Source organism: Nycticebus coucang, chromosome 11 (assembly GCF_027406575.1).
Source record: "Nycticebus coucang isolate mNycCou1 chromosome 11, mNycCou1.pri, whole genome shotgun sequence".
Classification (NCBI taxonomy): Eukaryota; Metazoa; Chordata; class Mammalia; order Primates; family Lorisidae; genus Nycticebus; species Nycticebus coucang.
This window is the reverse complement of record NC_069790.1, coordinates 63665284-63679859: the sequence shown is the minus strand read 5'-3', so window position 1 is coordinate 63679859 and position 14576 is coordinate 63665284. Positions and strand designations below refer to the sequence as shown.

The following is a 14576-nucleotide window of genomic DNA, read 5'->3' as shown; positions in this document are numbered from 1 at the left end:
AGGCAAAGTATATACATTACAATGTATCTTGCTGTTTTAATAAAATAAAAAGTCGCAGATAACATGATCTTATACCTGGAAAACCTCAGGGACTAAACTACAAAGCTCTTAGAAGTGATCGAGGAATATAGCAGCATCTCAGGTTATAAAATCAATACCCACAAATCAGTAGCCTTTGTATATGAGAACAATTGTCAAGCTGAGAACAAAATCAAAGACCCTACTCCTTTTACAATAGCACCAAAGAAGACGAAATACCTGTGAATATAGCAAAAGAAGTGAAAGATCTCTATAAGGAGAATTATGCAACTTTGCGAAAGGAAATAGCAGAAGATGTCAACAAATGAAGAACATACCATGGTCATGGCTGAGAAGAATCAACATTATTAAAATGTCCATACTATCCAAAGAAATTCATAGATTCAGTGCAATCTCCATCAAAGCACCAATGTCATATTTTAATAAAGACCTTGAAAAATAGTACTTTGATTCATATGGAATCAGAAAAAACTCCGAATAGCAAATACAGTTCTTAGAAATAAAAACAATTCTGGAATCATCACGTTGCCAGATTTCAGGTTATATTACAAGGTTGTAGAGATCAAAACAGCGTGGTACCGGCACAAAAATAGAGACACAGATCTACGGAATAATATAGAGAATCTAGAGATGAACGCAGCCACATATTGTCATTTAATCTTTGATAAGCCTAACAAAAACATGTAATGGGGGAAATGATGCTGGGTGAACTGCTTATCCATGTGCAGAGGACTGAAACAGGACCTGCACCTCTCAACATTGACAAAAATTGATTCTCACTGGATAAAAGATTTAAATTTAAGACACGAAACAATAAAAATTCTAGAAGGGATTGTGGGGAAAACACTAGAAGATATTGGCCTGGGAAAAAACTTTATGAGGAAGACCCTCCTAGCAATTGTAGCAACACCAAAAATAAATAACTGGGACTTGATCAAGCTAAAAAGCTTTTGCACAGTTAAGAGTACCATAAACAGAAAAGACAGTCCTTAGAATGGGAGAAGATTTTTGCAGGTTATGAATCTTACAAAGGCTTGATAACTAGAATCTACAAAGAACTCAAATTAAACAATAAGAAAAGTGCAAACAACCTTCTCTATAAGTAGGCAAGTGATTTGAACAGAAGCTTCTCTGAGGATGACAGACAAATGGCCAAAAACACATGAAAAAATGCTCATCGTCTTTAATCATCAGAGAAATGCAAATCAAAACCACTCTAAGATATCACCTGATCTCAGCATAATTAGCCAATATCACAAAGTCCCAAAACACCAGATGCTGGTGTGGATGTGGAGAGAAGGGAACATTTCTACATGGATGGTGGGACTGTAAACTAATATAGCCCTGTGGGAGAGAAGTCTACTTTTAGATACTCACATATCTAAGGTAAAAGTAGACCTTCCATTTGACCCTGCAATCCCATTACTAGGTATCTAACTAGAAGAACAAAAATCATTTACCACAAAGACATTTGCACTAGAATGTTTTTTGCAGCTCAATTCATAATTGCCAAGTCGTGGAAGCAACCTAAGTGTCCATCAACCCATGAATGGATCAACAAACTGTGGTATATGTATACCATGGAATATTATGCAGCCATTGAAAAAGATGAAGACTACATCTTTTGCATTTACCTGGATCAAGCTTAAATACATTCTTCTTAAGTAAAGTATAGCAAGAATGGAAAGATAAATATCCAATGTACTCCATACTAATATGAAATCAGTATATAAATAATTACATGTTCATAAGAACTATAAAACATTATTATAATCCAGTTCGGGGGTAGAAGGAAATGGGAGGGTTTGGGGGGGACGTGTGGCAGAAGGAGGTGGAATCTCCCCTAATGTATACATTGTGAGGGTATCTAACACAACCCCTGCGTGAGGGGCTCTTCTACAAATGGAACTTTACCCTGGAAGTGAGAACAATGTAACCTAAATATTGTACCCTCATATTAATTTGAATAAAGTTTAAAAAAATAGAGAATTAGAATTATCTACAGAAGGCAGAGTATATATATTATAATATATATTATTGTTTTAATAAAAGTGAAATAAATGACAAATTTATCTTTGAACAAGAAAAAAATTACTGTATGCTTGTGCATTAAAAGACTTAAAACAGCTATGCTCAACTCTTCTGTCATCAGGAGGAGCTATTTTCATGCCTGACCTCTGGACAATTCATGGGAAATTTAGCTCTTGACATATTCCCTATGATAAGGTACTTCTGTGTGTCTAAAGCACTACACCAATTACTCTGGGTTGAATTATGAGAACAATGAGATTTATGGTAAGTATCCTTTGGGGTCTGAAGTTTTGCTAATCACAGCTGGTCTCAAAGACAGAATATACCTATGTAAATAATGTTCAATATATGTTCTACAATCTAAAACTCAAATAAGTTTCCCAAGGCAGAATCACTTTGCACGCTCTGAGGCTCACTGCCAGAAGAATAAGCAGGTCCTGTGTGATACTATGAGGGAAGATAATGGAAGCCTGTGTCTGGTCAACTCCTGGCATGTCTTTTTACCTTACCATTCTGCTTTGTATTCTTTTGCAGTAATAAAACATATCCATGAGTATAACTTCTTCAGGTCCTGTGAGTTCTTCTGTCACATCATCAATTGTGTGGGTAGTTGTAACACTTACAAAACAATGCTTCAGAAAATTAAGGCATTCTAACATTAAAAATACAAGACCTTGTCAAACCATGCTGATTGTAAGACAAAATAAAACAACTGGCATCTTTTAGTAGGAAAAATAAGAAATTTCAACTTACAGAGTAGGAGGAAGGCCACTCCACAAGGATTTAATGCCCTCATTACGAACAATTTTTAAAAAGGCATCCTAAAATTACAGTAAGAAAGTATAATCAAAATTTATCACTAAACATGATGTATAAAAATTTATAGTGATAACTGGTAATTTTTCTTTCACACATTTATTTCTAAAAAATGAGCTTCTTGGGATTCATGTATGTCCATTCTTTTAAAAAAGGGAATTTCAACATTAGTAAAATGAAGCATTTCTGGATGATATTAACTTCTTGCTCTGGATTATTCTACTTAGATATGAAAAACAAAACTTTTGAAATAGTATTATAATAAAGGAAGTAGAGCAATGGTGGAGAATTGGTGAAGCTCTCTTGACCAAGTATGAAATCAGATAAAATATTATTAAAACCCACTACATGAACTGTCTCAAGAAGAACCAAAAGCAGCTGAAGGAAAGTCTTCCTACAATTTAATAATACAAAGACAAAAAATACATTAAAAATTAACAAAGGATTGAATAGACATTTCTCCGATGATATACAAATGGACGATAAGCACATGAAAAAATGTTTAACATCATTGATAATTATGGAAATGCAAAGCAAAACCACAATGAGATAACACTTTCTACCCACTAGATAATCGAACAATAAAAAACACTGGTGAAAGAACCAGCACATTAGGGTGTCGCCTGTGGCTCAGTCGGTAAGGCGCCGGCCCCATATACCGAGGGTGGGGGGTTCAAACCCGGCCCCGGCCAAACTGCTACCAAAAAATAGCCGGGCGTTGTGGCGGGCGCCTGTAGTCCCAGCTACTCGGGAGGCTGAGGCAAGAGAATCGCTTAAGCCCAGGAGTTGGAGGTTGCTGTGAGCTGTGTGATGCCATGACACTCTATAGAGGGCCATAAAGTGAGACTCTGTCTCTACAAAAAAAAAAAAAAAAGAACCAGCACATTGTACCCCATGATTCCACTGTTGTACACAGCTATGATTTAATTAAAAAAAAAAATACTGGTGAGAATGTAGAGAAATTGGAACCCTTATATACTATATACTGCTGGTGGGAATGTAAATGGTGTAGCCATTTTGGTAAATAGTCTGGCAATTTCTCAAAGGTTAAATATAGTTAAGATATAACCTAGTAATTCCAACTATAGGTATATATCCAAGAGAAATTAAAACACATGCTCACATAAAATTTTATCCAAGAGAAATTAAAACACATGTTCACACAAAAACTTGAATGTTCATAGCAGCATTGATTCTTCCAAAAAATGGAAATAACTCAAATGTCTATTAACTGATGAAAAGATAAATAAAATACAATATATTTATATAATGGAGTATCACTTGGCAATAATAAAATATTGATACATGCTACAATATGGATGAATCTTAAAACATATCACAAAGGCATGTTTTCCTAGTAAAGGGAAGCCTCAGTAATACAGAAAATTTTTAGATAATAACCACTCTACTCTAGCCAAATACCAAAGAAAAACCTGTGGTACCATCTGGACACATACCAACAAAAGTGAAGTAGATAGTCTAGACATCTACTCTTGTAAGGCTGCAATGAGGCACTAGAACACCTTTGTTGGGGTGTTATCAAAGTAGGTCAGTAGAGAACCAAGATTTTTATCTCTACCAGGTTAGCAATTAGTTTCCCCCCGCCATTTGCTGCTAGGGTGGTGTCAAAGGAAGAGCAGTAAAGAGTCAGGATTTCTGCCATAATCAACAGTAAGGAAGCAACCCCACTACATAGTCAGTGAAAACTGTGTGCAGAGCCAGAACTCCCATCCCTGCTCAACAGAAAAAGAGGTCTTCTGCACATTGTGTGTCATGGAGGCTGAGTGGAGAATCTGGACTTCTAGCTCTAGCCAGCAGTAACAAGGAGGCATCTTCCTTCTGTGGAAGCAGTGTCAGAAAAAGCCAGTTAAAATAGAATGTTTAAATAAGATTAAGAATTTAATGAAAGAATCCCCCAAACACCTGTGTTTCAATTAAAAATCACTCATTCTAAGAATTGGAAAATGTCAAAGTAAATGAAGATAGGCAATAAACAGATGCTAACACTCAGATAAAAGAGATGATATAATCATTTGACAAAGATTTAAAACCAGCCAACATAAAAATTATTAAATGATTATTTACAAGCATGCTTGAAAGAAGTAAAAAATTAGAAAATCTCAGCAAAGAAATACTATGTACAAAAAAATTACAGGTCAAAATGGAATTCTAAAAATTGTTCAAATAACATAGGGAAAGGCAAGAAAAATAAAACACAAATAGAAAACAGAACAAAGAGAAAATAAAAAATAAAATGGTAGGCTTAAGCTCTAACATACCTATTATTCCATTAACATAATAAATTTAAATACATCAATTAAAAATGAAAATTCACAGAGTGGATTTAAAATATAACTAACTCAATCACGCCTGTAATCCTAGCATTATGGGAGGCTGAGGCAGGCAGATTGCTTGCGTTCAGGAGTTCCATACCAGCCTGAGCAAGAGTGAGGTTCTGTCTCTACTAAAAATAGAAAAACTGAGGCAAGAGGATCGCTTGAGCCCAAGAGTTTGAGGTTGCTATGAGCTATGATGATGCCACAGCACTCTACTCAGGACAACAGAGTCAGACTCTGCCTCAAAAATAAATAAATAAAACATAAAATAAATAAAATGAAATAAAACATAACTGAATAGACACCTATAAGAAATTAGCTTCAGTTATAATGATATCGAAAAATTAAAAATAGATCAGAAGATAACGCTAATCGCGAAAAAGTAATTGTTTCCTAATTAACATATAAGTTTAATGTAATTCCTACACAAAACCTAACAATATTTTTACAGATGTAAAGATTATTATAAAATTTATCTAGAAAGATAAATAACTTTGAGAATAGCTAAAACAACCTTGTCAAAGAAATATAAGAATAAAAATGGGAAAAAATCAGTCTACCTCATTTTAAGACTTATTATAAAGCTACAGTAATTAAGACTGTGTGGTAAAAAGACACAAAAATAAATGAAACTAAATAGATAACCCAGAAATAGATACATCCAGTATGTCCAACTAATTTTTTACAAAGATGCAAAAACTAACTTAATGTATAGCCTTTCAACAAATCCACAAGACATTCACAGGCAGCAACAGCAACAAACAAACCTCAAACTCAGCCTTACATAAAAATAACTCAAAATGGATCAAAGATTTAAATATAACATAAAGGTTTTAGGAAAAAATCTTCAGGAACTAAGAGTTTTTAGATTTGATACAAAAAGCATAATATATAAAAGAAAAACTGATAAATTGAATTTCTTTAAAATTAAAAACTACTCCATGGAAGACAATGTTTAAGAAGATGAAAAGACAAGATAGAAAGCAGGAAAAAAAAAGTTACAAACCATACATTCAACAAAGTACTAATATCTAGAATATACAGAACTCTCAAAACCCAACAGAAAAAATACAAAAAATTTTCATTAGAAAATAGGAAAAGGGTCCAGGCATGGTGGCTCATGCCTATAATCCTAGCACTTTGGAAAGCCAAGGCAGGAAGATCACTTGAGCACAGGATTTGAGGCTGCAGTGAGCTACAATGATGCCACTGTACTCTAACCCTGGCAACAGAGCAAGTATAACTTCTGCCGGTGCTTCAAATAGGACATACTGATCGTAAATAGGCATATGAAAAGATGATCAACATCATTAGTCAGGAGGAAATGCAAATTAAAACCACAAGAAATCTCTACACATCACTACAATTGTTAATATAAAAATAGTGACAACACCAAATGCTAGTAAAGATGTGGAGAAATGGAATCACTCATACATTGCTACTGGGAATGTAAAATGGTAGGGTCGGTCTAGAAAAATAAGTTAGTAATTTTTTAAACTCTAATTATGCAACAACCATATGACTCAGCAATTTTACTCTTAAGGCACTTTTACCAGAGGAATGAAGACTTTCACACAAGAAAATTGTAAATGAATGTTTGTAAGAGCTTCATTCACAATAGCCAAAAACTGTAAAGAATACTAAAAACAAACCATGGTACAACCGTAACATGGAACAATCAGTAGCATAAGCGATAAAGAAAGAACAAATGACTGATTCACGCAACAACCTGCATTAATTACCAGATAATTATACTAAGTAAAAATGCCAAATCCAAAAGGCTATATATCTTTTGATTCCACTCATATAACATTTTTAAATGACAGCATTATATAAATGGAGAGTAGATTAGTAGTTGTCAGGGGTTAAGGAGTGAGTGAGAGCACAAGGAGAATGGGTATGGCTCTAAAGGGAAAACATGAAGGATCCTTGTGGTGATAAAATTATTCCTAATTTTAAATGTATTGATGTCAATATCACTGGTTGACATGGGATGTAGCACTGTATTAGTTTTGTAAGATGTTACCACTGGGGAAGACTAGGAAAAGCCTACATGAGATCCGTTTGTTTATTTTTCTTAAAATTGCATGTTACCTTATAATTACCTCACAAAAAAAAGTTTAGTTTCAAAAAGTTATTTCTCTCCCTATCTTGTTTTTCATGAAAAGCACGAACAAATGAAAGGAAAGTTAACAAAGGGTCAAAAGCAAAGTACTTCCCTTTTCTGCTTTAATAAGGATTTTTTACTCCATTGCAATAGAAAATCTTTCATATATAAAAATAGAAACTATACTGAGACGCTCAATATTATAACCTCCTTACCAGTGTTCCCTGGAAATTTCCTGGCTTCTTATACCATGCTTTGTTGCCTCCCTGTTCACAGACACACAGATGATCCATAAGTCCATTACTATATACAAAACATTTTCCTAATAAAGAAGATTCAAACAACCAAGAATTAATTCATACATCTTGATTTTTACAGATAAACTAAAATTGATGGGGAACCAAAAAATATGAAAAGAGAAGTAACCATGAAAAAGATAACTATTTCTTCATTTTAGGATAAAATATACATACTTTGATTTGCTTAACACTATGGCAAAGGACTCTAAACTCACAGGGGTGAAAAGTAATAGAACAAATTATGTTTTCAGAACAGTGGTTAGAAGAAAATATACAAAGGAATAAATTCTTTTAGGTTATCTGAGAGACTGAAGGAGGAAGATAAAGGAGAAAAACCTGTTTGGAAAAAAGAACATGGGTGAATGTCTTCTCTATTTGTCTGAAGAAAACTCTGTTGTATGGAAGGGAAATTCAGACAAAAATAGATCATGGTGAAAAAAGTTCTTCTCAATGTAAATAATGCTCTGTTTTGTCTCCTTCTCTGTATTTGTAATGCTCATTCTAGCCATTTGTACAGTCTTACCTAATTTAGTACAACTTCCTCCAATATCAACTCTTTCCCATGTATTGGACTCACTCTTGCTGCCAAAATTATTATGTCTGTTTCACAGTATATAATATTGTGAGTTTTGTAATACATGTCTCTCAAGGCTCTCTTTAATGTGTACCTTTTTAGTCTCTTCCTAAAACCATCAATCTTTTCATTCATTTCAAATACCACTATTATTTATTCCATTTCAATGCTATGCATTAGGATGGCACGGATATATTTTTTTTTATTAAATCATAGCTGTGTACATTAATGCAATCATGGAGCACCATACACTGGTTTTATAGACCATTTGACATATTTTCATCACAGTGGTTAACATAGCCTTCCTGGCATTTTCTTAGTTATTGTGTTAAGACATTTATATTCTACATTTACTAAGTTTCACATGTAACCCTGTAAGATGCACCACAGGTGTAATCCCACCAATCACCCTCCCTCCGTCCATCCTTCCCTCTCCTTCCCCTCTCTCTCCCCCTTCCCCATATTCTTAGGTTATAACTGGGTAAAAGCTTTCATATGAAAGCCATAAATTAGTTTCATAGTAGGGCTGAGTACATTGGATACTTTTTCTTCCATTCTTGAGATACTTTACTAAGAAGAATATGTTCCAACACCATCCATGTAAACATGAAAGAGGTATTGAAGCCAATTTTCTCATAGTCCAAAGAGTCTATTTCTTGCTATGTAAATATGTTAAAATTCCATTATCTTTATAAAGCTATAAAAGACTGACCCAGGAATTGGTAATTATGCCCATCTTATAAAAATATAGAATCACTTGTCTCAAATTCCATATAAGCTACTGTTAAAGCAATTAATCAAGCTTCCTAATAAAATAATACATTTCTAGTTACTGTATTCAAGCAACAGCTGGATGATTATCATGAATGCTCTAAGATAGGCACAACTCCTGGGCAGAGAAGCTAGATCTAAGGAACTTAACAGGTGTAACTTTGTTCTTATCTGTGAGGCATATATTCAAATAAATATATGATCATCCCGTTTTAATTTTTTTTTTTTTCTGAGTTTCACTATGTTGCCCTCAATAGAGTACCATGGTGTTACAGCTCACAGCAACCTCAAACTCCTGGGCTCAAGTGATTTTCTTGCCTCAGCCTCCCAGGCAGCTGGAACTACATGAGCCCGCCACAATGCCCAGCCATACTTTTGTTGCAGTTGTCATTGCTGTCTAGCAGGTCCGGGCTGGGCTTGAACCCGCCAGCCTCAGTGCACGTGGCCAGCACTGCTATGCTACAGCGCTGAGCCCCCATGTTTTAATTTTAAAAGCGTTGTATAAGGGCAGCACCTGTGGCTCAATGAGTAGGGTGCCGGCCCCATATACAGAAGGTGGCAGGTTCAAAACCGGCCCCAGCCAAAAACTGCCAAAAAAAAAAAAAAAGCATTATATACATGTATTTGTTTTTTGCCTATACTTCATCATGTACAACTAAATGGTGAAAAAATGTTTTTGCATGAGGATAAAGAGATATCAATTTTAATAAGTTAACAAAATGAATAATATTGAAACAAAAATGAATGCAGTAACATTTAAAAACCTAACATAATATTTTCAGGATTATAATATACATACCTTTGGGGAATGGGTTGTTTTGGGCTTGGAGTCGAATTTTAACAACATCCAGGGGTGTCACTATGAAAATACATAAATTTCAATCAGCAAGTGATGCCTGTAAACTGTATAGACATTTTCCAAAAAATATGAAATACATCTATCGTATTTTTCCTCGTGGCTATATAATAGGCAAATTTATCTAGGTTAACGTAGCCTTGAGTATAAATTCTCAAGTTTGGCCCTGGAATTTTGTTTAAGGAAGATCAGTGAAAAAAATAGACTATAACTACTTATCTCCTGAGTATGAAATTGTCATTTATAATATTTCTACAAGTACAATTCTGTTAGCCTTAAAACTAAAAATACCATTATTTATAAGAAAATATGTTCTCTAAGGTAAGGAGTAAAAAGTTTCTGAAGAAGTCTACTTACATATAACTTTGTATTAAAAGTAATTGACAATCAAATAATACATGTATACAACCTTAAACTAATCTGATAAATTTACCTGTATCAAATAGGAACGAAAGGTAGTAATAATTTGAGTAAGCTGGCCATAAATCATCTTTAGCACCAGGCTGTGTTATTCTGTTTGGTAATGGCATAGTGAAGAAAAATGGTTTTAATTAATATGTGTTTAAACCTTGCAGTAGAAAATGCCAAATAATGATTATAGAAAATTCATGGTCACCCGAAAATGAGGACAGTCACATTGATGATCTCTAAGGCCTTTTCCACATGAAAATTCTGAACTTAAGACACTACATAATAAGCAATTTGTTCTAGTCATTTATCTCAAACTAGTCAACCTAACATATCTTAAATTATAAAAGCTATCTACGACAAATCCACAGCCAATACCGTACTTAATGGGGGAAAATTGAAAGCATCCCTCTTAAGATTTGGAATTAAAAAAGGGCACTACTTCTATTCAACACAGTGCTGGAAATCCTACCCAGGGCAATCAGGCAAGAGAAAGAAATGAAGAGTATCCAAATCAGGACAGAGGAGGTAAAATTATTGCTTTTTACTGAAGATATGATCATACAGCCAGAAAACCCTAAAAGACTCTACCAGAGCACTCCTGGAATTGATAAATAAATTCAGTGAAGTCTCAGGTTACAAAATCAATGTACACAAATCAGTACATCTTAAGATGTCTTAAGAAATCTTATGTTCAGAATTTTAATGTGGAAAAGGCCATATCGATCATCTAATGTGACTATCTTCATTTTATATGATCAGGAATTTTCTAGATCCATTACTTGGCATTTTCTAATGTTACGTTACATACCATTAACAGGTAAGAGTTGAATCAATACCATTCACAATAGCTAAAAAGAAAATAAATACCTAGGAATACACTTAACCAAGGAGGTGAAAGATGTCCACAAAGAGAACTAAGAAATGCTGAGGAAAGAAACTGTAGTTGACAAAAAAAGGAAAAACATATCAAGCTCATGGATTAGAAGAATCAACATTGTTAAAATGTCCATATTTCCTGAAGTGATTTACATATTCGCTGCAATCCCCACTGAAATACCAACATCTTATTTCACAGATGTAGGAAAAATAGTTTTGTGCTTTATTTGGAACCAGAAAAGAGCCCATGTAGCCAAACCAATCCTAAGCAAAAAGAACAAATTTGGAGGCTATCTACCACCAGGTCTCAAACTATACTACAAGGCTAGAGTAATCAAAATAACATGGTATTGGCACAAAAAAGAGACCTAGACCAATGAAAAAGAACAGAGGACCCAGATATAATCAGCCACAAACAACCAATTGATCTTCCACAAAGCAGACAACAATATACACCAGAGAATGCCATAGAAGCCCTATTCAATAAATAGTGCTGGGAAAATTGGATAGCCACAAGCAGAAGAATGAAACAGGACCCTTAATTTGAACCACTCACAAAAATGAATTCAAGATGGATAAAAGACATAGATAAAACAAAAATTCTTGAAGAAAATGTACAAAAAACTCTTCTAAATATCAGCCTAAGCAAAGGATTTATGGCTAAGACCCCACAGACAATTACAACAACAACAAAAATAAATAAATGGGACTTGACTAAATTAAAAAGCTTCTGCACAGTTATGGAAATAATCAACAGAGCCAATAGACAACCTACAGAATGGGAGAAAATGTTTGCAAACTACACATTTGATAAAGGGCTAATCTACAAAGAACTCAAGCAAATAAGCAAGAAAAAACTAACCCCATTAAAAGTGGGCAAAAGACATGAACAAAAGGTTTTCAAAAGAAGATAGACAAATGGTCAACAAAGGTGAAAAAAAAAATGCTCAATGTAACTAATCCAAAGGGAAATGAAAATTAAACCATGATGAGCTATCACCTTACCTTTGTTAGAATGGCTTTGATTAAATAGTTCCAGACAATAGATGCTGATTTGGATGCAGAGAGAAAGAAACACTTATACACTGTTGCAATTAGTACAACCTTTATGGAAAACAGTATGGAGATTCTCAAAGAATTAAAAGTAGACCTACAATTTGATCCAGCAATTCCCCTACTGGGTATCTATCCTAAGGAAAAGAAGTAATTTTATCAAAAAGACATCTAGGCAGAACCAGAAAGAACAAGATATCAGCAGAGGACACCTCCAGAGAGACTTGTAGCCCTGCCAAGAGAGTAGCCAGAGCAGTTTGCTTTTCCCTCCCCTGAATCTCTGACAAGTGGAAGGCTGGAAAATCTCTAAAGAGATTTTCTGTCCACATGAGCCCAGAGGCTGCTGCCAGCTGTGAATTGCACCTGGACAGGGCACTGGGCTTCCACTCCCCTTGAGGTACTTTCTGTGCCCATAGACCTAAGCCCAGGGGGCAGGAACCATATTGCCTCTCCACTCACCAGGAGTTTTGTTCTCCCCAGAGGGGATTCAACTCATCAGGTTTCACCTTCCACACAATATTCCCAAACTCCAGCCCCAACCACAGGATCCACAAGGGTGTCAGCGGGTCCTATTTCCGTGACTCCAAGCTTAGACTTTCAGGGCACATACTCTCCAGACAAGACTGCTAGCATTTCTCCATACAGATTCCTTTCTGCCCCTCTCCTCCTCCCCTACCCGTGGCTGTACAGATAAAAACAACTATAACCCTGAGAGTTCCAGAGTGTGGGACTTTAGGGGTCCCTCTTGGGGTCCTACAGCAGACAAGACGTGCTCAAACTGTGTCTCTGCTTGCTGGCTTGCCCTGGTGCTACATGCCTGGTGGATCCATTAAGCCGATTATGCCCTGCAGCAGTAGGACATCAAATCTACTTGGGCACCCTGTGGGTGATTAGGGACGGCCACACTTCTACCTGCCATAGTCTGAGAGTGACATACTTGGTCTAAGGAAGGAACCCACGTGGGCAGTTCAGTGGGGAAAATGTAGTGTGGGTGCTAGATACAACATGCTCACAGGGAACCTCTTCCCCAAGGGAGGGCTACAATATCAGCCCAGCTGGCTGGAATCCTGGGCAGGAAACCTACCCCACAGCACAGTTGTAGGAGAGCTCAATGGCCTGGGATCCTGCCCACCAGTCGTCACTGGGGGTAGACTGTGGAGTAGAGGGCAGGGAGTAGAGCAAGGCCCATTGAAGGCTACCAGTTTATGTCTCTGACAGCCTACTTCTATACAACAATTTTCAGCCTCTCCCTGGCAGGGCTCAGCCCCAGAAAGTAGGAGCAGATCTTTAACCTCCACCATATCAGCTGATTATTCAGTTTCTGTAGAGCCTGAGGGCAAGCTCACCAAACCCAGGCCCACTCAGCTGCACAACTGATAATCATCTCAGAATACTATAAAAATCTCTATGCTCACAAATGTGAGAAGATGAAGAATCTGGACAAATTTTTGGAAATAGACACCCTCCCCAGGCTTAATCAGGAAGATACACAACTCCTCAACAGACCAATATCAAACACTGAAATTTGGGGCAGTAAAAAAAAATCTTCTAACAAGTAATAAAAAATCTTCTAACAGGTCCATTCTGGACCAAATGGTCTTACACCTGAATTTTACTGAACCTACAAAGAAGAGTTTGTACCGTACTGCAGAAAATATTCCATAACATTGAGATAGAAGGAATCCCCTTAACTTGTTCCAAGAGACACCACTAAAAAAGGAAACTACAGATCAATATCCCTTATGTATATAAATGCAAAAATTCTCATTAAATCTTAGCAAACCTCCCCCCACCCCGAATTCAGCTACACATCAAAAAATTAGTTCATCATGAACAAGTAGGCCTCATTCCACAGATGCAAGAGTGGTTCTTGCATACATACACATACACAAATCTATAAACATAATTCACCACATAGATACAAAAACAGAGACCATATTACCCTTTCAATGGACAAAAAAAAGCATTCAATACTCAGCATCCTTTTATGATGACAAAATAGGCTTAGATGGGACTTACTCAAAATTATAAAGGCCATATACCATAAACCCATACCCAATATCATATAGCACGGGGAAAAATTGAATGCATTCCTGCTTAGAACTGGAACCAGACAAAGTTGCCCACTATCTCCACTTCTGTTCAACAAAGTGCTGAAGTCTCAGGGCAATTGAATAAGAAAAAGAAATCAAGGGTATCCAAATGGGGAAAGAAGAGGTTAAATTATTACTCTTTGCCAATGACAAGATCTAATGCCTAGAAAACCCCAAAGATTCAACCAAGAAGACTCCTGGAATTGACAAATTCGGTAGAGTCTCAGGCTATAAAATAAAGTACACAAATCAGTGGTTTTCATGGAAGCCAACAACAGTCAAGCTGAGGGGGAAAAAAAAAGATGTAATAATAT

General features: G+C 35.8%; 1 protein-coding gene across 12 annotated transcripts in view; it reads right to left on the bottom strand.

Annotated features, from left to right (window-relative positions):
* SLC25A40 (solute carrier family 25 member 40) overlaps nucleotides 1-14576 on the bottom strand; it is a 68852-nt gene that overhangs the window by 21661 nt on the left and 32615 nt on the right. For all 12 annotated transcript variants that reach the window (XM_053609019.1, XM_053609023.1, XM_053609025.1 and 9 more), the window contains 3 exons: nucleotides 9773-9832; nucleotides 7545-7651; nucleotides 2824-2891 (listed from right to left, as the gene is read on the bottom strand). In XM_053609019.1, coding sequence (XP_053464994.1) covers nucleotides 2824-2891; nucleotides 7545-7651; nucleotides 9773-9832 — 235 coding nt within the window. The remainder of the gene's footprint in view (nucleotides 1-2823; nucleotides 2892-7544; nucleotides 7652-9772; nucleotides 9833-14576) is intronic.